Below are 24644 nucleotides of genomic sequence, written 5' to 3' on the forward strand. Positions count from 1 at the left end.
TCAGCAATGGTCCTGCCTATGGGTTTCTTGGACTTGGACTAGAGGTCCCGGATAGCGGGTAGCCAGAAGCGGATAGTCTTTTCCCCTTTATGGAGATGTGTGGAAGACCTTCTTAGTCCTGTTAGCAGGTCCAGCCAAGCCAAGCAGTTAATGAGGGTGTGAGGATTTATCTAGCTTGCTGATAACTGTGTTGAGCTGGATAATTATTGGAGACAGCATGTTGAAACTACTTCCTCTGTGCCAGGAAGTTGACTTTCTCCTAACACACTTATGAATAGTGACACGCTGACTCTTAAGTATTCTTTTAAGCAGTCTGAAGATATGAATCATGAAGTAAAATCAGATATGCATATTAAGGTGTGTGTTTTACACTAAGCCAGAGGCTGTGTATAGGAAGTAGCTTTCCACCAGAGATTGTGGCCATCCCTCAGACCTAGTCTAGTCTCCAGTTGTTAGTTGCTCTGCTTGTCTAACCGCATTCCCTGGTTATCACGATGGCAGATAACGGATAATAACACAGTGGAACAATATATTTAGAGTAACGACGTCTTTTCAAGCAATAAAAAGTGACAACGAACTTACTTTTTATAGTACCTAACTAGCCGTAAACCATTTGGTGGTTGTCAGTATGGTGGTTGACCTTGCAAGTGGTATTCCCTTGACCAGTGATGCTCTCAGATTGCCCAGCTTCAAATTTATTCATTCAGTCACTTACGTCAAGCATAATGACCCAGTAAACCTTCCCGAGGTCCATTCATCCGTCCATTATCTGTTCCCGCTTAATCTAATTCAGGGTCGGAGCATCTTCCTTGAAAGTTAATGTTCAGCCATGTTCCTAGTATGCTAACATATTCTTTCTGATTGTTTATTTTCTACTGACATTCAATAGGTTTTGCTTAAGTAGACCTGAGAATTTCATATTATGAAATACTGAAAGTAGTCCTACTTGTCTTCCAAAATGTGCTGAATTTATGAAGGACTATTTCTTCTTGTCTGTTCCAGTTGGCTTTGGTGACTGCACGAGCCGCAAGCTGTTTGTCTTCAACAGCGAGGACACCTGTTTCAGAGTGGAGCATGACGGCAAATTAAAGGTGAGTAAGAGTTCTGTAGCCTCGTGGACCAGTGGAATAGAGCAGTGATTCTCAACCTTTCTTCCTTGGAGCCCCCCGGCCCGCACACACACACACACACACACACACACACACACACGAAGTTGCCTTGCCCTAAAAACAATGAATTTCGAACCCTGCAATGCTTGTGACAGCCAGCCTAAAGACCTGGTGTACATGGAGTGTGTTGCAGGCTTTTGTTTTTATTGTTACAAGGGCACCAAAGGCTGTCTCAACAGATATGTAGTGCTGAATGGCAGAATAACCCTTGTGACTGCATGTTTGGCCAGTCTGGGTACAACAGCGTGTCCTTTGACTATCCAAAACCTTTTGTATCCGTTCTCCTGGAAATATTTCTTTGACACCAAGTCGGCTTGAAGGTCAGCAAGCTCATCACAGCTGCAGCCCCACCTGTGCAGCATGCAGCAAGGTTGTCGTAGGGCAGTGTTGGATGAGAGACAGCAGTCCACAGCCATAAAAATATCCTGGCCTGTTGTTGTGGTTAGATTGGTAGACATAAGAATGTCTTGTTTCAAGTCAGCACCGTCAACATATTGAACATAAACGATGAGCACGGACTCGTCTGACACTGTTGTCGTTTCATCCAACTGAATGGCAAAGGGAACATTCCTAAGCTTCCCCTGCAGCTGGTTCTAACAATCTCCAGCCACCTTATCAATTCTGTCTTTGATGGTGTTGTCAGAGAGTGGGACGGTTTTCACTTCATCAACCGCGTGTGGGCCACACAGCCTCTCTACAGTGTTCCGACAGGCGCGTTTGATAAGCTTCTCTCCAACAGTGTGTGGCTTTTTAGCCCTGGCAATTAATAATCAACACTCAAATGACGCCTCCGTGGCTCTGTGCAAATCACTACCTGCTCGTTCAAATGCTCTTCTGATGTTGGCGGATCTTCTTGACAGCGCCACCTGCTTTTTCCTCTCAAAAGAAATTCCTGACTTTCACGAAGTCTCTTGATGTTTTGTCTGTTGGTGTGGTTTCATTTTGCTTGGCTTCATGCTGTCATTAGCTTGTTTCTCACCACACATGACACATTCTGGCCGAGACTTGTCCTGTCCTTCCATAAAACCAAAGTTAAGGTAGCTGTCGAAATAAAGCCTTACTTTCTTTCTTGCCACTGAGTGGTCCGCACTTTTGCATTTCTCAGCCATGTTGTTTCATTCATAAAGTACTGCTGCTGACTGCAGGAACAAACCAAGACGAGCGAACATTAGCAGTTAGCTGCTACCTGCTAACATTAGCTGCTAGCTGAGTAGCTACCTGACAACACTGCCCGCTCACAGTTTGATAGCGCAGATTGATGGGTCGAAGAGGTGTGGTTACTAGGTGTAGCCCAACTACATTTCAGAAGGGGGGCGGGGGTAAAAATATATCTTTTTAAATATTTTATATACAGACTTTTGTATGAAATAAATTATCCAGTAAGTGAGTTATTATGCTTTTATTTAACATGTGCACTTTGACAACCTCGGAGCAGAAAAGCCTTGTCCCCCCCAGAGCAGACAAAGCCTCACGCACCCCCTGGGCTCTTAGGCACCCCCCCCAAGGGGTGCGCGCACCCCAGGTTGGGAACCATTGGAATAGAGGGTTATAATTATCGATGATGAGCGAGATTACGATTTTTGTAAATCAGACTTGGAAAGACAATCGACAAACATTCATAAACCTTTTTGTTAGTCAGGTCATACAGTTAGTGTTTAATGTTTATTCCAAGTTAATGAAGAAAATGCTTTGTCAAAAATGGGCCAGATAAATATTTACTTTTTATCCTTTTTCACATTTTGATTTTGCTGCATGATCTTTCAGTGGGAAAAAAAATTGTTAGTGTAAACTACTAATAAGACACGTTAGTCCCTAACTAACGGGTCTGACCCTTTAGCCGAGCGGTTAGTGATGTCGCCTTGTGGTGCAGTACACCCCGTATCGAATCCCGCACCGGGCAAGAAAATAACCGGTTACATTAGCTAAAGTGGGAGGGAGAGTAAAGCCCTAATTAAATAAAGAAATAAAAAAATAATTTGAATGGGCATCACTTTCAAATATGTAACTAATGCCATCTCCACTAGGGAACTGTTTTTAGTGTCGGCTACCTGTTATTTTGATTGGAAAACATACAATGTTGCATCTTAGATTAATTGCCCTTGATTCCTGATCTTACTGTTGACAGAAAGAACTTTGCGTTAAACTTTGAATTTAGGGCTCAATGCAGCGCATTGGGGTAACTTAAAACTTTGAGTAAAAAGCCATGCTTGAAACGGAACTTTTGTAGTGTTTCTGTAGCTTAGCAACAATGGAAACCATGACCAGCACTTCCAGTTTGTTTGTAACCTTTTAACAGAAAGGCTTGACCTTAAATGTAATATGCATTTTGAGTTTTTGCTAATCAAAAGAAAATTGTTCAACTGTCAGGTGAACAGACGGGTGACCCTGCATGAAGGACACAGAAACTTCTTTATCCATGGCTGGGACTCCCAGGGACGCAAGATGACTGCCCTTGTCAGGGTGCTGCTTCAGGCTGCTGCACGCCATCATGCTGGTGATGGCCACAGACATCACCAAGGCAGTGGGCGTGACAATGGTGAAAACCCTGAGCATGACCGTGGCCCAGCAGGACATCATAACCATCACCAAGGAAACCATCACAACCATAAAACCCATGAGCATAATCACGATGGCCAAGCAGCCGAACATCATCAGCATCACCACAGAAACCACCATAGCCACAATGATAAAACCCATGAGCATCACCATGGTGGCCAATCTGCGGAACATCATCAGCATCACCATGGAAACCACCATAACAATAAAACCTCTGAGCATCACCACAGCGGCCAAGAAGCAGAACATCTGCATCATCAAGGCAACCACCACAATCAACAGGACCAAAGCACAGAGTCGGACTCTGCTAATAAAACAAAGGTAGGATAACTGAGACAGTGCTGAGAAAGGGGGTCTGATCCCCCCCTTTTTAATGACTCAAAGCTTTTTATTGGGCAATTTAAAAACATGGTGGGGAAAAACTTTGGCCAGTATCACCCTTGTTTAATTTGCCTGATCATCAGCTAGTTGAAGAAAATAATATTATAAAGCAGGAAGTAGCATAAGAAACAATCATCCTACCTCAAACATTAATCAAATGGTTTTAACTAAGGGCCTGAACAAACCCTGCCCTCTTCATTCAATTCATATGAATAACTGAAATTCCTTGGTTTTGTTGTTAACTATTGGTAGGGATGTTTGAGTACTTTTCCAACAGATCGGTTGCTTTCAGAGCTTTGACGTTTTTCATTTTTTTCCCCAATGAGTCAATTTGCTGAAGTACTTTGTGATTTTAATAAGTAATCATAGTTAAAAACACGAATTTCTACTTAAAGCTGCTCCTTTATTTTTTCAGATGACATACATTACTTTGAATCTTATGATACAAAAAGTGCTTTTTAATGACAAGCAGCCATGAACTCTGTGTCTACTTTTGCCTTTAGATTGCATCCAGTCAAGGTTTACCTGTCCTGCACTTCCCCAAGTCATCTGGAGGGCTTAGGCGAAGTAAGAGAGCCTGGGTAATCCCTCCCATCAGCTTTAGTGAAAATCATAATGGACCCTTCCCTACAATGATGGTCCAGGTAAGGTCAAATAAGTTACTTGAAGGGATGAATGAAGGAATTGAAGTTAAATTTACCAATGGAGTAGTTTTATTTGGCGTAAGTCTACCAGTTTGTTCAGCAATGAGAGATTTGACTCTGGCTTGTTTTGTTCTCCAGATCCGTTCTGATGCTGATAAGGAGGTGAGGATCCAGTACCGTATTTCTGGACCAGGAGCAGATGAGGATCCCCTTGGAATCTTCTTTGTCGACAGAAACACAGGCTGGCTCTATGTCACACAGCGCCTTGACAGAGAGAAACAGAGCAAATACATGGTAGGCACCATCTGTTGTGTGTGTGTGTGTGTGTGCTTCAGTGGGGGAAAAAAACTTCATGAAATTGTTTGTGTGTTCCAGCAGTAACCTGGTCCTCACAAAGGGCTTTTTTTATTGCTTTAATATTTGCTTCATGCATATATGTAGTTTGTACCAAAACACAGAAACAAAACCAGGAAAACTGACTCTTTTTTTTGGATAAGTACTAATACTAATGTTTGTGTGTGCAGCTCAAAGCTCATGCTTTGAAACTGGGTTCAGGTGATGCAGAGGCCCCAATGGACATTATAGTCAATGTCATTGACCAGAATGACAACAAGCCAATTTTCACCAAAGAGATCTTCGCAGGAGAGGTTCCTGAGGTTTCCCCTATAGGTACCACTTTTAAGCCAATATAGATGTATTTCCATGTATGCCTGAGTTTTTTTTTTATTTTTATTTTTTTATGCTTGTCCAGTTTGTCTTGTGTGGTTAATGTCATGTTTTTAGTTTGATGCTAGCCTCTGAAAAACACTACAGGTTCGCTCATTATGTGTTTGACTCTTTCCTTACAGGTTACGAGGTAACTCAGGTGTCGGCCACAGATTTGGATGAACCTAATAATCTCAACTCTGATATCCGATACAGCATTATTAGCCAGGATCCAGTGATGCCAGCTGACAACCTATTCACGATCAACCCAATCAATGGAGTCATTAGTGTCAACGCTGCTGGACTGGACAGAGAGGTTAGTGTTTAAAACCATACTTCTCAACATGCTTTGAGTTCTGGAGTTCAATCTCCAAATCCAGCTACCTCAAACAAGTACTCTGATTACCAGCAATCCGTTTGCTCTGCATCTTTGAACCATTAATAGCAAACAAGTGAAATTATTTTGATCAAAGACGGTTGAATCAGTTCATCTGGATACAATGACACGTTGACCAATACATTTAATCACTCATCTAGGTGAACTCTTCAGTCTAAACTGGCTACAGGTATTCCCACCCTTATAAACAATACAGTAAGGGTGGAGATACCTGCAGTCAATTTAGACTGAAGGTGTCACTTAGATGAGTGATGAAACATATCTGTCAATAAACGTTGTATCCAGATGAACTTCTTCAACCTTCTTTGATTTTCTTAACTGGATTATTGAGCATGAGTCAAGATAGAAATATTTTGACTTTTCACAAACTAACTCTAGATGGCTTGACTACAGTTGGCATACCTTTTTTGGTTTTATTGGTTTGCACAAAAATACAATAATCAGGTACATAAATACATCTTTCACAAGGAAAGAGAGGGGAAAAAAAGGATGTGCTGGTGAGGTAAGAAACCCAAGGAGGGCTCATAATGAAGCCTCACCATATCAGTAAATTTTAATCATGACAAAAAAATTACAGTTTGCTGTATCTGTATGTGGTAGAAGTATTATTATTGTAGATTATATCCTTGATGGTATGATTTTCAGTTAGAAGGCTTACACGATGGTTGTTACAGGTCTCTTTGTTGCCCAGTATAGTTAGGTGATGATTTTGTATTGCTCTACAGGGTGAACACGGTTTCCCTTAGTAGAAAAGGCTTTAATAATTTAGATTTAACTCAACCTGAGAGTAATTCAATGGGAGATAACTCCTGTTTTCATATAGATTATTCCGCACTGCTCTTGGTGAAGACACCTCAGTCGTTTAGCTTTAACTGCCATTGGTTCCAGTTGCCTTTTAAATATTGCACTATTTAGCAGCGGATTTGTCAGTGGGTTTCAGCATAGAGCACACCTATGCATACCGAAATAATGTGTTTTATTGAAATGCTGTTCTGAAATTAACAGCATTTCTCCTCTGAAAAGGTGCTCTTTTCTTCCCAAAAGCTTCCCAGCCACCATTGACCTATGTCTACAGTGGTTGTACTGTGACTTTATGTGCCTAAATGTAATGTCTTTATATGACTCCAAATTGGTTCCGGTTTCAGTCATGTATTTAAAATGGAAGTCGATACATGAGAACAGATTGAATACTTGCCAAATGAACTAAAAGAAAAGCTAGTGGTAACTGTAGTCTCGACTTCTTTTTTCAGCTGCTCCCATTAGGGGTCGCCACAGTGGATCATCCCTTTCCATCTCTTGCTGTCATCTGCATCTTCTTCTGTCACACCAACCACCTGCATGTCCTTTATCACCACATCCATAAACCTCCTCTTTGGCTTCTCTCTTTTTCTCTTGCCTGGCAGCTCCATATTCAGCATCCTTCTCCCAGTATACCCAGCATCTCTTCTTCACACATATCCTAACCATCTCAATTTCGCCTCTCTTGCTTTGTTTCCAAACTGTCCAACCTGTGCTGTCCCTCTAATATACTCGTTCCTAATCCTGTCCTCCTTCATCACCCCCAACAAAAATCTTGGCATCTTTACCTCTGCCACCTCCAAATCCACCTCCTGTCTTTTGGTCAGTGCCACAGTCTCCAAACCATATAACATAGCTGGTCCCACCACCATCTTGTAAACCATCCCTTTAATTCCTGATGGTACCCGTCTGTCGCAAATCACTTCTGACATTCTTCTCCACCCACTCCACCCTGCCTGCGCTCTCTTGTGCACGCCGTGTTACTTTGAACAGTTGACCCCAAGTATTTAAGCTCATCCACCTTTGTCACCTGTACTCCTTGCAGCCTCACTGTCCTACCTCTTTCATGCTTATGTGTTCTGTCTTGCTCGTACTGGCTTTCAGTCCTCCTCTTTTCAGTGCATACCTCCGCCTCTCCAGGTTCTCCTCAACCTGCTCCCTACTCTCACTACAGATCACAATGTCATCCACGAACACCATGGTGACTCCTGCCTGATCTTGTCTATCACCATTGCAAACAAGAAAAGGCTCAGAGCCGATCCTTGATGTAATCCCACCTCCACCTTGAACCCATCCATCACTCCTACCGCACACCTTACCACTGTCACTTACATGGCCTCATACATATCCCGCACCACTCTTAAATACTTGCATCCTTCCTCTGTCCAGATGACACACCAAGTACCTTCCTTGCTTGTCTCCTCACCCTTTCTGCAGTAGTTGCCCAGCTATCCGACAACTCATCACTACCACCCAGTGCCTGTCTTAGCTCCTCTCTGAACTCCACAACTCTTCAACTTCCACCGTTTGATCCTTGGCTCTGCCTTCATTCTCATCCTCTTCTTGGTATCCAAAATCATCTTGCAGACTACAGTTTAATGCTACCTAGCTACTTTCTCCCCTGTCACCACCATGCAGTCTGCAATCTCTTCCAGATTGCACCTCCTGCATAAGATATAGTCTACCTGTATGCTCTTTCCTCCACTCTTATACATCACCGTATTCCTCTCTCTTCTTGAAATATGTATTCACCACAGCCATTTTCATTCTTTTCACAAAATCCACCACCATCTGTCCTTCCACATTTCTCTCCTTGACACCATACCTGCCCATCACCTCCTCGTCACCCATTTCCTTCACCAACATGCCCATTGAAGTCTGCTCCAGTCACCACTCTCCCCTCGCTGGGTACACTCTCCACCACTTAATCCAACTCACTCCAGAATTATTCTTTCTCTTCCATCTCACACCCAACTTGTTGGGCATATGTTGTAGTCTGTAGACTACAACATGCCCCACTAGACTATTGTTTGAAAATTATAAATGCCTTTTATGAATCATAAGCACGCACGTTCTTAAAGATAAAGATTTGCTTTAATCCACCTGTTTTGTATCTTTTTTTGGGATAGTGTTTCATCTTATCTTTGTTTGCTTTAATGTATGAAGAATATGAAAATGTTGATAAATCAATGGTTTGGTAAGCCTGTATATTGGTAGTAAGTGCTGGGTTTAGGTGTATACAAAAATTGAATTTGAGCATAATGACACAGAAGAGGTCACAGTGGCTTAAACAGAACACAGTTGAGACGCTGACCTACTTGGATCCAGTGTAGACTATTAAGATTAGAACATTTCTCTTGTAGTTAAAAATTGTGCTGGGGCTTTCGTTTTAAAAGAGTAAGCAGCAACAGGTTAAACTTGTACTTGTAAAATGGCTATACTCACTTTTTTTTTCTTTTCCAACAGAAATATCCAAAGTACACGTTGGTTGTACAGGCAGCAGATATGGCTGGTGAGGGGTTGACTGGACAGGGGAGAGTTGAAATTGCTGTGATCGACAGCAACGACAATGCTCCAGTCTTCGAGCAGTCCTCAGTAAGTTCAACTTAAATATCAAAACCAAAGCATATGGGGGCGACTTTTCAAGGCAAGAGCTGGATCTGTAACTGAACTGATTAAAAAAAATAACTGTGGAATGATAATGGCCGAATCATTTACCAGTTTAATAATTAGGAGGATGTAGAGGTCATCAACAGGTAGCATTGAGTAGATGACACCAGTCGCTCCAAAATATTAATAAGATTACTATGTTCAAAAAGGGCGGAGGGTGTGCTCCAATTATCGGGGCTTCACTTTGCTCAGCCTCCCTGGGAAAGTCTATTCTAGGGTGCTGGAAAGGAGGCTGCGACCGATTGTTGAACCTTGGATCCAGGAGGAACAATGCGAATTCCATCCTGGTTGAGGAACAAAGGACCAACTCTTTACCCTTGCGGAAGTGCTGAGGGAGGCATGGGAGTTTGACCAGCCAATCTACATGTGTTTTGTAGACTTGGAGAAGGCTTATAACTGTGTACCCCAGGGCCCTCTGTATGGGGTACCGGGGCAGTTGCTACAAGCCATCCAGTCCTTGTCTAACCAAAATGAGAGCTGTGTACACATTCTCGGTACAAAGTCAAACACGTTTTCGGTGGGTGTCGGACTCCGCCAAGTTGTCCCTTGTGTCTCTGATTCTGTTTCTGATATTCATGGACAGGACCCCAAGGTGCAGACAAGGTGAGGAGTGTGTCCATTTTGGGAACCTCAAAATTGCATCTCCGCTCTTTGCAGAGATGCAAAGACCTCCAGCACGCACTGGGGTGGTTTGCAGCTGAGTGTAAAATGGCCGGGATGAGAGTCAGCACCTCCAAGTCTGAGGCCATGGTTCTCTACCGGAAAATGGTGGATTGCTCCCTCCGGGTTGGGGATGAATTGTTGCCTCAAGTGAAGGAGTTCAAGTATCTCGGGGTCTTGTTCACGAATGAGGGTAGGATGGAGCAGGGGATTGACAGGCGGATTGGTGCAGCATCAGCAACAATGTGGACTTTGTACCAGACCGTTGTGGTGAAGAGGGAGCTGAGCCAGAAGGCAAAGCTCTCAATTTACCAGTCAGTCTTCGTTCCAACCCTCATCTATGGTCATGAGCTTTGGGTAGTGACCAAAAGGGTGAGATCGCGGATACAAGCGGCTGAAATGAGTTTCCTCCGTAGGGTGTCTTGTCTCAGCCTCAGAGATAAGGTGAGGAGCTCGGAGTAGAGCCGCTGCTCCTTTGTGTCGAAAGCAGCCAGTTGAGAAGGTTCAGGCATCTGATTTGGATGCCTCTTGGGCGCCTTCCTTTGGAGGTTTTCCGGGCACGTCCAACTGAGAGGAGTCCCTGGGGTAGACCCAGAACTCGCTGGAGGGACTACATGTCCAATCTGGCCGGGGAACGCCTTGGGATCCCCCAGGAGCAGCTGGAGGGCGTTGCTGGGGAGAGGGACATCTGGAGTGCCCTCGTTTGCTGCCACCGCGACCCAACCCCAGAGAAGTGGCTGATGATGAGAGATGAGAAAGACTGTTTGAAAAGCTGTCTCGAAATAATGGACTGCTTGGAAGTTTTTTTTAGTGTTTGCTGTACATGAAGTTTTGACAAGAAGTCAAGGCTGTCACAAATGTCAAATCTTCATTCTAAAAATCAACCTGGATGTTTTGGTGACATTTCTGCAATACATTAAGAAATCATACTAGGGCAGTTATAATTATTCAAGAAATACTGGTTTGAGAATGTGTTTGAATTTTGGCAAACATGGAGCATGAGGTTCTAAGTGTTAATGTAGTCTTCCCTCCCACAAAGAATATTTAATGAATATAAATGTATATAAATAAAATATAAATTTAATAATATGAATAAAGACAAATACAATATTTGTCCATCCACTAGTGCCAATGTAATGGCCTCAATGTTGTATTCCTAGGTCTCAAGGTTCACAATAGTTTTATTGATGTATTCAAAATATCTTGCATTTAATGCAGTGTTTTACATCACTACTTGACAGAAATAAAGGGTTAAAGTATGTAGAATAAAACCATTGATTTTGTGACTATTTGGGAATTTTGGAGGACAAGTTACCATGAGATTGGTACCAGATGATGAAGGCATGAATCTGGTTGGTGATGCTTAGTCAGTTTAGAAAAAATGTCCCCTCCACCCAACTCCACAACCCATCTCTTAATAGCCATGAACCTTTTAAGTTCAGCCTGTGTGTGTAATCTTTTGTCTCCTAAATATTCATTCTAAAAATTCCTAACTTATAAGCAAAAATGTCAATTAGATAATAATGGCTATAAATGGCTAGGGTTTTTTTTTTTTTTTTTGCTTCAGAATGTAAAAACAATATATATACACTACCGTTCAAAAGTTTGGGATCACCCAAACAATTTCGTGTTTTCCATGAAAAGTCATACTTATTCACCACCATATGTTGTGAAATGAATAGAAAATAGAGTCAAGACATTGACAAGGTTAGAAATAATGATTTGTATTTGAAATAAGATTTTTTTTACATCAAACTTTGCTTTCGTCAAAGAATCCTCCATTTGCAGCAATTACAGCATTGCAGACCTTTGGCATTCTAGCTGTTAATTTGTTGAGGTAATCTGGAGAAATTGCACCCCACGCTTCCAGAAGCAGCTCCCACAAGTTGGATTGGTTGGATGGGCACTTCTTTGAGCAGATTGAGTTTCTGGAGCATCACATTTGTGGGGTCAATTAAACGCTCAAAATGGCCAGAAAAAGAGAACTTTCATCTGAAACTCGACAGTCTATTCTTGTTCTTAGAAATGAAGGCTATTCCATGCGAGAAATTGCTAAGAAATTGAAGATTTCCTACACCGGTGTGTACTACTCCCTTCAGAGGACAGCACAAACAGGCTCTAACAGGTACTATTTAATGAAGATGCCAGTTGGGGACCTGTGAGGCGTCTGTTTCTCAAACTAGAGACTCTAATGTACTTATCTTCTTGCTCAGTTGTGCAACGCGGCCTCCCACTTCTTTTTCTACTCTGGTTAGAGCCTGTTTGTGCTGTCCTCTGAAGGGAGTAGTACACACCGGTGTAGGAAATCTTCAATTTCTTAGCAATTTCTCGCATGGAATAGCCTTCATTTCTAAGAACAAGAATAGACTGTCGAGTTTCAGATGAAAGTTCTCTTTTTCTGGCCATTTTGAGCGTTTAATTGACCCCACAAATGTGATGCTCCAGAAACTCAATCTGCTCAAAGAAGTGCCCATCCAACCAATCCAACTTGTGGGAGCTGCTTCTGGAAGCGTGGGGTGCAATTTCTCCAGATTACCTCAACAAATTAACAGCTAGAATGCCAAAGGTCTGCAATGCTGTAATTGCTGCAAATGGAGGATTCTTTGACGAAAGCAAAGTTTGATGTAAAAAAAATCTTATTTCAAATACAAATCATTATTTCTAACCTTGTCAATGTCTTGACTCTATTTTCTATTCATTTCACAACATATGGTGGTGAATAAGTATGACTTTTCATGGAAAACACAAAATTGTTTGGGTGATCCCAAACTTTTGAACGGTAGTGTATATATATATATAGTATATACTTTATATAGTAAACTATAAGAGTATATATGTTGTGCGTATTGCTAGGCTATAGTAATACCAGGTGTGGGTAAAAAAAATGTATTGTGAGTTATTGCATTTGGTTTATGAATCCCTAATTAGATGACAGGTGTACAATACAAAAATGGGGTGCGCAAAACTTGTGTAGGACACCGAGACAATATGCAACTTAGCCTTTGGCTTGAATACTCCACTCTTCCTCCTCTTTCTCTCCGTTTCCAGTTCATACATACTCGTGCATGCTCACATTTGTGCTTTTTTTTTTTTTCCCAGTATGAAGCACGAGTCAAAGAAAACCAGGTCGGTGTTCAGGTTGCCAAAATGTCTGTTACGGATGGTGACGAGCCCCATTCCCCGGCCTGGAGGGCCAATTTCTCTATCGTGGGTGGTGACAATGAGGGGTACTTCAAAGTGGAAACGGGACCGAACAAACAGGAAGGAATCATTACTACAGCAAAGGTAGCGAGTTCAATGTATCAAGGGTTATCAAATCAGCGTTTACTGTAGTGGGACCATATTCTAATGATCTTTCTACTTTGCATCCATCCATCATTGCAGGGCCTCGACTTTGAGAAAATCAGCAAGTACACCCTGTTAGTTGCTGTGGTGAATGAGATTCCCTTCGCCAAACAGCTGGCCACAGCCACTGCCACTGTGATAGTGAATGTGGAGGATGTGAACGAGGCCCCGATATTCAACCCCGTAAATAAGTTGGTGGTGAAGAGGGAGGACCTAACCATAGGCAGTGACCTGGTGCAGTACACGGCCACTGACCCGGACACCGCTCGCAAACAGAAAGTCTCGTAAGATCCAAGTCTTGCCTTTACTCTAGGGTAGGCCCTGTCACTTTTCGACGTCATCTGGTTTCCCAAAGCAAACGTGTACCCCTGTGGGAAGTAAAATATCTTTTGCTCCCTTTTGGTAATATGCGCTCCCAAAGTGATATTCACGTTTATTTTTGGAAACGGGAAGTATGTCACCAAACGCTTATTTGAACTTTATGTGCGATTTCGATTGTGTTGGTGTTATCTGCCGCCAGGTTGTAAAATGTTCTGTGGCAAGATGGTTAGCTTTTCTACTGAGTGTTTATGCATGTCTGTGTCCAGTTACAAGATCGCTAGTGACCTGGCGGGCTGGCTGAGTATTGGCAAAGACACGGGTCTAATTAAGGTGAAAGCCGAAATGGACAGAGAGTCCCACTTTGTCGTGGACAACAAATACAAAGCACTGATTGCTGCATATGATGACGGTAAGTTGGACTGGAGGATGCAAGGAAGGAGGTTTTCTGCCAAGGATTTAAAAGATGTTTTATTAAGGATAAGTTCTAAGTTGCACGTTTTACCTGTTTTAGAGTGAGCCTTTGTGTGTGTGTGTGTGTGTGTGTGTGTGTTGTCTCTCCAGATGAAGTTCCTGCCACAGGTACAGGCACCCTGGTGATCCAGCTAGAGGATGTAAATGACAATTTCCCAACTATTGATAAACGTGCGATCAAGGTATGTGTGTCTCTCAAAGCTCGAGCATGCTGTCGCTCTGGGCGGGAATGGCTGCAATGCTACACTGGTCATTGATGTGACATGAGATGGACGTTACCTTTAACAAAACTGCTTTGCATATTGCAAATGTTAAGAGTGTTATTATCTTTGGGGTTGTGTAGTCTGCCTGTTTTTACCCCCAGCAGTCTTGCAGGTTACCTGTACCGCTCTGGAAAGCACAGAACCTAACTTTGACTTGTATTGATTTTGAGAATGGCACTATCACAGCGTTAACACACAATTGTGTGTGCCCCCCCTTTTTTTTTCTCTCAGGTGTGTAACAAGGAGTCACAGCCCCAACTGTTGTCAGTGATAGATAAGGACGGACCTGGCTTTTCTTCCCCCTTCACCGTGTCTTTACATGGCACATCCAAGACCAACTGGACTGCGAGGATGAATGACAACAGTATGTACAATGTTTAATTGAATATTTCACTAAGCTGTACATGGCAAGCCTCAAGTCATGGCAGCACGGTGGCCCAGTGGTTAGCACTGCTGCCTCACTGCAAGAAGGTCCTGGGTTCGAACCCCAGGCCGTCCTAGGTCCTTTCTGTGTGGAGTTGACATGTTCTCCCCGTGTCTGTGTGGGTTTCCTCCGGGTGCTCCGGTTTCCTCCTACCATCAAAAAGACATGCATGTTAACCAGTTTACTTAGTCGGATCTGTAGCCAAAAAAAAATCTTTTTTTAAAATGACATGAATCAGAGAGGGACAAACAAACCGTAGCATCTATGAAGCTGAAACCAACAAATGTTTGATATCTTTACTTGAGAAATAGCCAAAATGATTGATGGAATGATTTTCTGTCAATTAACTAATTTTGGTACTAATAAAAATGCTCTTCCCTTTCATGCTTTCCAGAAACGGGGATCATCCTGACTTTAGGGGCCCCCCTTCCCAGTGGCGAGTACAGTGTCCTCCTGAGGGTTGCAGACAATCACGGCCTTGCGCAGGACAGTACGCTCCAGGCGACGGTGTGTGAGTGCACTGGTGCTGTGGTGGCGTGCGTAGGAACCAGAGTGGCTGCTGCTGGCCTGCCGCTCATTTTGGGAATACTGGGAGCGGTCCTGCTCTTGCTGTGTAAGTATGAGTCTCTGTTTTTGTCATCATTCCTCATGTGCTTTGATATCCTGTCAAGAGGCTGCCATTTAAAAATGTAGTTGGGAGAAGCAAAAACTCCAGATGAGGAACCAAGTATGCACACATCCAGAAAACATTAAATGCGCAAGACAAAAATGACAAAACTAGAACAAAGGAGTAATGTCTTCACACTGAAATGCTCCCAAAAACTAACTTATTTGGCAACATTTGATCAGATGAATTAGTTTTTGGGAGCATTTCAGTGTACAGACCTACCTACCTTTGTTTTAGAAGCAAAAACTGGCACATGAAGAAAATTTTGGTCAGGTTGCGTGCGTATCCCTGTGAAACTAAACCTGGGGAAATATCAGGATACTGTGGTGATACACAATTGAGGGTAGATTCACCAGGGGCTGCTGCTCCTTTAAGGCAGACGTTCGGAGTGCTGACGTAGGCACTGCTTAGAGTTTCTGGGGGGGGAGACATGTTTGCAGCAGCCTAGCGGTTAGCTGGTTGCCACGAGAGATTGTGCCGTATCGGTGTCGTTTTGTGTGGCGAGTAAACGGAATTGACTCGACTCGATCTCTCCGTCTCCTCATTCCTGCACTCCCACAATACGTCATTTTTGGGAGTTATGGAATTTCAGGTGATGACTACAAACGGTTGCGATGAAGTCTGCATTGCTGCGTACTCAATGTAGCGTGTTTACATTTAGCTAGTCTGCATTGCTGCATACTTGATGTAGCGTGTTTGCGTTTAGCTAGTTTTTTTTAATCAATGGTGCACATCCAAACTTGGAAATTGTGGTTATGAAGGGACATGTCCCGATCCTATTTTCAGGGCTGATATCGCCGTGATCACGTTCGACAGCTTTGTGGTGAGATTAGACCGGTTCACAACATGTTTCATCATCTCAACTGCCCAAACAGCTGCTTGTCTTTGCCCCACTTTTAGCCCCTGCTAGTTTTAATAGAAGTTAAACTGTTACAGCTGCTTTGACAGATCTTTGCTATCTAGATGATTCAAAGGTTTATTTGTCACATCATGTACAAGTATAATAAGCAGTGAAATTATTTTTTGACAACTCCAAAACTGCAGCAAGAGAAATGGAACAACACTAATAATGAAAATATGATAAAATGCAATTTTAACACTAGAACGACCAAGGCCGTCATTATGACCGTTTTGGATTTTCAGAGTTTAATAACTTTGTGGGGAAAAAAAAAAAGATACAGACCTGTCGCTCCCTGAATGCTCCTAAAATTGCATATATTTCCATTACAATGAGTCTTAGATCAATTGCACAAAAATCAAGTTATGATAAAGATCGACCTAATATGACCATGAGCAGTCAAAATGACAGCTCGTAATTTGCGCCTCATCATGTCACTATGACGTGTGTTGGTCGCATCATTTCCTTCGTGAAGTTCGTTGCTCTGTCCTAGAAACACACTAGCGTCCTCCAGTGCAGAGTAATAGTCTAAACTTGATTTTTGATGATTTCCAACATGTCTGGGTACAGACGCCGTTTCAGACGCACCATGATTACCACCGAGGCATTGCAGTATTTACAGGTGTTGGGACAGCAGCCATTTGAAATTGTTTGAAAAACAGTATTAAAGTTGTTAAAATGTTAATTTTGGTGTCAGTCGTTTCCTAACAGACACACTAACATATGTAATGCATTAATATCTCACTTGGGTATTTATCTTGACAGAATATAGCGTTTAAAAGCCAGTGGCCATGTTGACCGCCCATGGTCATTTTAGGTAAGAGTGAAATCCCGATCTCAAAAAAGAAAAGAAAATCCAGAGGAGTATACAGAAGGTATATCCAGATAGTACTACGTCAATAAGATCTTTACCTATGGATAGATAGTACTACATCAATAAGACCTTCACCTACAGATAGATAGTACTACATCAATAAGACCTTCACCTACAGATAGATAGTACTACATCAATAAAACCTTCACCTACAGATAGTATATCCCAAAATGTGCAGTTGCTGTATACAGTACAAGCGTGCAAATAGACTGAAATGTTTGTGGAAAGTATCTGAGGCAGAATGGTGAAATTGTGGCAGTAGTATTACAAATGTAATTTATGTTATGTTGAATTTAGTGTCCTTATGGCCCAGAGACAGAAACTCCTTATTCTCTGTGTGTTGGCCTTTTGGCTGTGGAGGTGTCTGCCTGACTGCAGTGGCTGAAACAGTCCATTATTTGGGTGATGGGGATCCATAATAATCCTTCTTCTAGCCCTGGTCCTGCACTGCCTGGTGTATAAGTGAACCCGGTGGTATGGTCAGCTGTCTGTACCACTCTGTGGGGCTTTTTGGTCTTGAGAGGTACAGTTCCCATACCAGGCCTGCCAGAATGCTCTCGATGGCACCAAAGTAAAAGGTTTTCTGGATCTGTGGGGAGACACTGAACTTCATCAGTTGTCTGCTGTGATAAAGATGCCGCCTCACGTTTTTCACCAAAGTGTCTAGAGTTTACACATCTAAATGGGTAAATAATCTCCATGAAGATGCCACAGCAGAAATGGATTTAATGCCAGATTATTATTATTTTGCTTGCTATTCTTATCATTGATGATGATAATGCATCTGATTTATACTGCACTTTTAACCAACAATTTCATCACAAGCCCTTGTTAAAAACACATTTCACAGTAACTGGGTCCAAATGTGAATATTGGGTGGCGCAGTGGTTAGAGCTGTCACCTCACAGCAAGAAGGTTCCTGGGTTCGAACCCCGGGGTTGTCCAACCTTGGCGGGGTAATCCCAGGTCGTCCTCTGTGTGGAGTTTGCATGTTCTCCCCATGTCTGCGGTGGGTTTTCTCCGGGTGCTCCGGTTTCCCCCACCATCAGAAAAGACATGCGTGTTAGGGTTCATACTCCTGTCTGTGCCCCTGACCGAGGCATGGTGAGACGAGCTGGAGTTGGTCCCTGGACGCTGCACGGCGGCTGCCTACTGCTCCTAGCCACACCTCTAGGATGGGTTAAATGCAGAGCGTAGTTTCCCCACGGAAATGAATAAAGTATATCAAAATCAAAATAACAATAAAAATGCAGGAGACAAGGAGGTTCAAATAGAAAGGTAGTGGCCGTCCAGCCCGTTTGTTTGATGCGATCACAGTATTGTTTGCCTTGTGTTGCAAGTGTGAGCCAAGTATTTGTTGCCTCATGATCTTCAAACAATAACACTCTGTCCTGCCCCAGTGCTATTTCTGTCCTGCCCCAGTGCCATTTCGGTTCCTTTTTTTTTTTAATGGAGAAACTTGAGGCGTGTGTATATAGCAATGGTGACTGGTGATGCAGTGAGTCATTCACCATGTTTCAGTCGGTACCACTCGGCTGCAACAACTGCCGATATCCAAGTCATTTTATGAATCAGGAAGGCCGAAATGTGACCCGTGGCCCCTTTAATCACGCCAGGCGGGGTGGAGATCAGATGAACTGAAGAACAACATGGGCCCCTAAACGTTGGTCTGCAATTTAACATGTAGCCTCTCGTAGTTGAAACATAACTAACGTTCCTCTTCCTCCCCAGTGCTGGTGCTCCTGCTGCTGATGTTCCTGAGACGGCGGGGAAGAGAGAAAAAGGAGCCCCTGTTACCAGAAGATGACATCAGAGACAACATTTACTACTACGATGAAGAGGGGGGAGGAGAGGATGACCAGGTAAAGGACATAAATGAAAGAAGGGTCTAAAGACACACGCGCACGCGCACACACACATTTGAAGTTGAACTTTAACCCTTTCATTATGAGGAATGTATCACCTTGGCTTTATTTTACTAAATGGCGCTTATTGTTATTGGTGGTGGTAAATACTCTGACCATAGCCTGTCTTCTTCCCATTCAGGACTATGATCTGAGTGTCCTCCACCGTGGTCTTGACAACCGTCCTGAGGTGTTCCGCAACGACGTGGTGCCAAACTTCATGCCTGCCCCTCAGTACCGGCCTCGCCCTGCCAACCCAGAGGACATTGGCAACTTCATTGATGATGTGGGTGAAATGGTGTTTTCTGTTTGCTCTTTTTCCTGCTGACCCAACATCTTTTCAAAGCTGAAGTAGTTTCTTCTGCTCATTAATTTCCCCCATTGAATTCTAAATTACCATCGGAAGTGAGAATCTGCTACCAGTCTTGGAGAAACCACACTTAGTTGATTTTATGTTAGGTTGGGCTACACTGACTGTTTCGATAGTGGGCTGAGACCTCGCTCACTCAGTCGGGCCATCGGCAGTAGAATTTCTTCGGTCTCTTGGTGTGAAATCGGCCACAAATCTGATCGTGAAACACTGGCGAAGGCCAAGTAAGATGGCACATACAAGGTGTTTGATTGGTGGGATTCTTACATAAAGAAATGCGTGACGTGTCACAGAAGAAGGAAAACGAAGCGTCTTATGAGCAGATTATCCCGTCTTTGCACCTAAAAATACAGGCAGAGGAATAAAAGAATTTGGGAGGGGTCTTGGAGTGGAAAAAGATAAGCGTTTCAGTAATTTTGACTGCAGTATTCACACAGTGTTGGACCTGTAAGAAAAACTACTAGCTTGGCTTTAAACAGTTTTGGGGGATATCAGCCAGGTTGAAGGCTTTATCTTTTTATTGGTGCTTGAATATAAGCAAGCATACATGCTAATTTAGCATGTACAAACAAGTTTACTGCCAAGGTCTTCACTGATTTAGCCTATTAAAGGTGCACTTAGTTTCTGTCGTCCCCTGTCTTGTTTTTAACAGAATTGTGCAGAAAGGCTGTTTTATGTTTGCAGATTCAGTCATTTGCTGTGATTTCTTATCATCCAACTAGTGGGCACTGTGTTGACAGTCGGCATGTTTTATTGAGCTTTGTCACCAAGTTTGAAATGATCCCACTGGCATAGTGGGATCTGTGTGTCTAAGCTTTTTAGTGTGTCAATGCATGCTCAATAGTCCAGGTAAGGAAGTACCAGAAAGTTGAATCAGTTCATCTGGACACAGCGTTCATCTGTCGCCATCTTGAGCATGCATTAAGACATTTTGACTCATTTCGGTGGGGATTGGCTTAAACTTGTACGCGAGTGAGAGGAAACAGTGTGTAAGATAGCAGACTACAGGAACCACCTGAGAGTCAGCCTCGAGTGCTGACGGAGCAGGATTACACCTAAGAGCCTGCAAATGAAATATTCTGTCAGGGTCCACTGAGCTAACCAGATCCTCCAGGAGGCACACAGAGCCAGCCGTTGAATGAACGGGTGAGACGGACTAATCTTATCATCGATGCTTTGAAAGCCAAAGGGGTGCAGAGCCACCAGAGACGTCATGTCTAGATGGGGCCACGTTCCAACATGTGATTGAGTTAATGGAGAAGGCTCGTCTAGCACAACACGGAAAGTCGAAAGCCAGGTGGCAAAAAAAGTCCAACCCACTTGCTGCAAGCCAGAGACATCGGCAGACAACAGACGGCGCCCTCAACGGCAGACAGAGACGGCCGCCAATTTGCATACGAAACCAGTCGTTGGTTTCAGTCGTTGTGCCACTGTATTGTATATATAAAGGTGGGGTACCTGCAGTCAGTTGAGACTGAAGAGGTCACTTAGATGAGTGGGTGAAACGTATCTCCCAGTAAACACTGTCCCGATGAACTGATTCACCTTTCTGGGATGAGCATTTTAGTGTTCAAATCAAGTTGAAATTATTTGGTAGTTCATAAGGCAACGGGTTTGAATTTTGCATGCGAGATGTCTCCTCTCTCACTAACGTCCAGACTCTAAACAAGACAGTATCTAGATAAAGCAGAGATTGCCCAAGAATCATCTTTTTTAAAACTTCAAATTGAATGTTTTTCTCCTTGGGCTTCCTCTTCAGAACTTAAAGGCGGCAGACAACGACCCTACCGCTCCCCCCTACGACTCTCTCCTGGTCTTCGACTACGAGGGGGGCGGCTCTGACGCGGGCAGCCTCTCCTCCCTCAACTCCTCCAGCAGCGGCGACCAGGACTACAGCTACTTCAACGAGTGGGGACCCCGCTTCAAGAAGCTGGCCGACATGTACGGAGGGGGAGACGACGACGACGACGACATGCTGTAAACTGAGGCGATGCCCATGCACGCATGGCTGGGTGGATGTCGGAGTGACAGATGAGTGAATGGACAGATGGATGTGTTATATGGATGAATTCATCCCAGGGAAACGAGCTTCGGCAAGCAGCAGCGCAGTGGTAGATCTGTAGGATTAGCGTCTCGTCACGATGGCTTTGTAGTTTAGCTTCCTCTCCGTTTGCCAATCTCCCTCCTACACTGAGCAGCCATATTTCCAGAGCCTGGTGTTTTGTTTTTGTTGTTTGTTTGTTTTTGTTTTTTTTGTAAATCTAGCGCCATCGGTGGTCGCTGAATGGAAAAGTTTGTTTCCCACCTTGAATCGATGGACTTTAATAGATCTTCCGTCTCATCTCTATAAATCCATTTTTGATTACAAGATGAAAAGCTTGGGACGCTTACATTATTATTTTGCCTCCTGAGGGCACATCTGAAGCCACGCAGCGCTGTAATTGCATTTTTATAATTACATTTGAGCAGGAAATGATGGGACCATTTTTTTTCCAAAGATGTATAAAATGTTCTGTACTTTTAGCCTTGACTGTTGCTTATTGGACAATCAGAGAGGGAGATTGCCAAATGGACACATAAGTACACACACTTGTGGCCGTAACCAGCGCTGCAGGCGAAAGACTTGCACACACTTAAGTCGCAATCAGTCATACACAAACCTGCATATGTATTCCTGCACACTCTTATTTTGAAATCACACACTAAACTGAATGGTGTCCTTAGCACTGTCCTATGAGTTACCAAATGATCCTGTACTTTACTTGACCCTGTTATTTTGGTGTTTGAATTACCGCTCGTTCAATTCTCCATTGTTTTCATGTTAAAGGTACTGCTTAAGGCAAGAAATGACCAAAAAAAATAAAGATAACATTGTTACTTGACGTATGCCAAACCAGCCCAGGAAGGGTACTTTCACTGTTTAAAATGTCGACGTATGTTATCTGGGTTTATTTTGCTATCAATACAACGATATGCGATTGCCTCTAAAGAAAAAGAAAAGTTTTTATTGTTTAGATTTTTTTATAAAGCAGTCTTTTAAATACAATAAAGTCTTTTTCTTCATTTCACTAACGAAAGCTAAAAGTCAATTCCGAGTTGGGTCTCCGGTTTTGGTGGAGGACCACAGGTTCGAGTGGGTGGTACAGCATCACTACTGGATTTGAAACGTGTATTTAAAGGGGCTTGTTGTAATTTCTACCCGTGTGTTGCACTCTTATCATTCAGCGGTGCTGAAAATGACAATACACCATACAAGCCATTTCAAATAGGAGCGTAGGAGGCACTAAGCACATTTGCAGACGTTGATTTTTCTTTTTATTGGTGCAGTGTTAACGGGCCAGAGAACAGCCACAGGACGGCCGGGCTGGCTGCTGCAGACTGGTGATCAGGTCATTCACTGATTTTATCTTTTTTATTTATTTTTATTCACCACCCCTCGGCACCCTAGTCATGCTACGCTTCAATATGTCCAAATATCACGCATCTCTGGCAGGCCGCTTTATAATTCATTCATTTCACGGCACTAGTCACTAAAGGGGACACGAGTACTTATTTTTAAACACTAGTCACTATTGTAAAGTTACTTGTAACAAAAAAAAAATACTGTGAGTTGTGACTAGTGCTTTTTAATTTAATGAGTAACTAAACTGGTGTTCACTGAGTTGTCCCTAGTAAAAGAAAGGTGAGTCAGATGGGTATAGTGCTTATTCTAATAGTCTAGTTTTTGGTGACTTAAAAATAATGAATATTAAAGCGGCCTACTATAACCCATAACCACCTTAAAGGTGCAGTGTTCCACAGCTGGTTTGCAGTATCATACATGTTGCCTTACTTGAAAGTGGGTTACTCCTGTGTCAGCCACGGGCCAGATTTGGAACATTGCCATGGCGATAATGATGCTAATAAAACTGAATGACCTCCTCAGCTGCTGACGAGAACAACACCAGGTGAAATCGGCGGACTGGAGGTGAAATGTGGCATTTTATGGATTTTTCTGAGACGTAAATACGGCCACAGAAAATGTTCATTATCCTTAGAAATGAACTTGACGCGGTGCTCAAAGGGCTGTGGAGACGGGGGGCTGCAGTAACAAACTTTAGCCGGTAGGTGGCCTCAGGGAACGCGGTCGGTATTTTACGATGTATTTTACAACTCGAAACTTCGGTACCTCTGGACTGCGGTTCTGGTAGAAGTGAGTGAAAAACGTGTATTCGCTGCCTGAGCAACATCGCCACGATGGGGCTTTATAAAGCCTTTTATCCAGACGACAGCCCATCGAGATGTGGAGCCGTTAATGGGGGGCGGGGTGGGGTGGGGGGGGGGGGGTACGAAAGCTTGCGAAATACCTGTTGCGTGTAGTCGGTTCATTCATTGTTCATGCGTTGCAATACCACCACGCCACCAGAGGGCGCAGTAGCCTAATGATTGTTGCTGAGTGCGGCACGGTGCTGAGGGCAATGAAGAAGTGAGATTAAAAAGAAAGGAGTTGAAAACGTCCGGCGCTCGTCTCTTGCCTCGTTATTATTTTACAGCTATACTAATGTGATAAAGTCTAGTATAGGACAATACCCTCACCGGACCATTTCCGATATGAGCGGGCTTATGTCAGTGGTCCTCAGTCAGGTCCTCAGTGGTAGTTCATTGCATGCACCTGCTGTGTCCGCTGTAAAAACCTGTCTGGTTGGAGGCTTGAACAGCTGGAGATACCAGGGAAAATTCAGCCTGCATTTGAGGAATTCAGTGGAAAGGAAAATCCGTTTTAATAATGTATAAATTATCTATAGGTGATGCTGAACATCAGCAATTATGCGGCAAATGCTCTGCCTCGAGCCAGGAAGTGTTAATAAGTTGGCACTGCCCTGGTGTGAAAGGGGGAAAGGGGAATACTGGGGTTTTGTGGTAACATTTGTAGTAATCACGGCAATTAACTGTACATTCATCTCTTATGGACAGGGTGGCAATAGAAGAGTCAAGGCACTACTTTGACCGTTTTGTACAAAAAAATTGCATTGATAAGAAGTATGCCTTGACCTCCATCTTTGTAAAGTAGCTGCACTGTTGTCTAAGTGTAGGGAGGCAGTGTGATATGGATCACAATAGATCAGTAAAGGAACGATGTGTTGTTCT

General features: G+C 43.2%; 1 protein-coding gene across 1 annotated transcript in view; it reads left to right on the forward strand.

The window, feature by feature from the left end:
* The window catches only part of LOC130122380 (cadherin-1-like), a 32817-nt gene extending 10232 nt beyond the window's left edge, over positions 1–22585 (forward strand). The window contains exons 4-19 of the mRNA XM_056291256.1: positions 1003–1091; positions 3537–4046; positions 4610–4750; positions 4889–5044; positions 5275–5419; positions 5599–5771; positions 9117–9245; positions 13080–13265; positions 13365–13609; positions 13913–14055; positions 14208–14299; positions 14612–14744; positions 15199–15417; positions 18975–19105; positions 19290–19433; positions 21277–22585. Of these exons, the coding sequence (XP_056147231.1) occupies positions 1003–1091; positions 3537–4046; positions 4610–4750; positions 4889–5044; positions 5275–5419; positions 5599–5771; positions 9117–9245; positions 13080–13265; positions 13365–13609; positions 13913–14055; positions 14208–14299; positions 14612–14744; positions 15199–15417; positions 18975–19105; positions 19290–19433; positions 21277–21498 (2858 nt within the window). The 3' untranslated portion in view covers positions 21499–22585. The remainder of the gene's footprint in view (positions 1–1002; positions 1092–3536; positions 4047–4609; positions 4751–4888; positions 5045–5274; positions 5420–5598; positions 5772–9116; positions 9246–13079; positions 13266–13364; positions 13610–13912; positions 14056–14207; positions 14300–14611; positions 14745–15198; positions 15418–18974; positions 19106–19289; positions 19434–21276) is intronic.
* The last annotated feature ends 2059 nt before the right edge of the window (positions 22586–24644 follow it).

The sequence above is a fragment of the Lampris incognitus genome, chromosome 13 (genome assembly GCF_029633865.1).
Source record: "Lampris incognitus isolate fLamInc1 chromosome 13, fLamInc1.hap2, whole genome shotgun sequence".
NCBI lineage: Eukaryota > Metazoa > Chordata > Actinopteri > Lampriformes > Lampridae > Lampris > Lampris incognitus.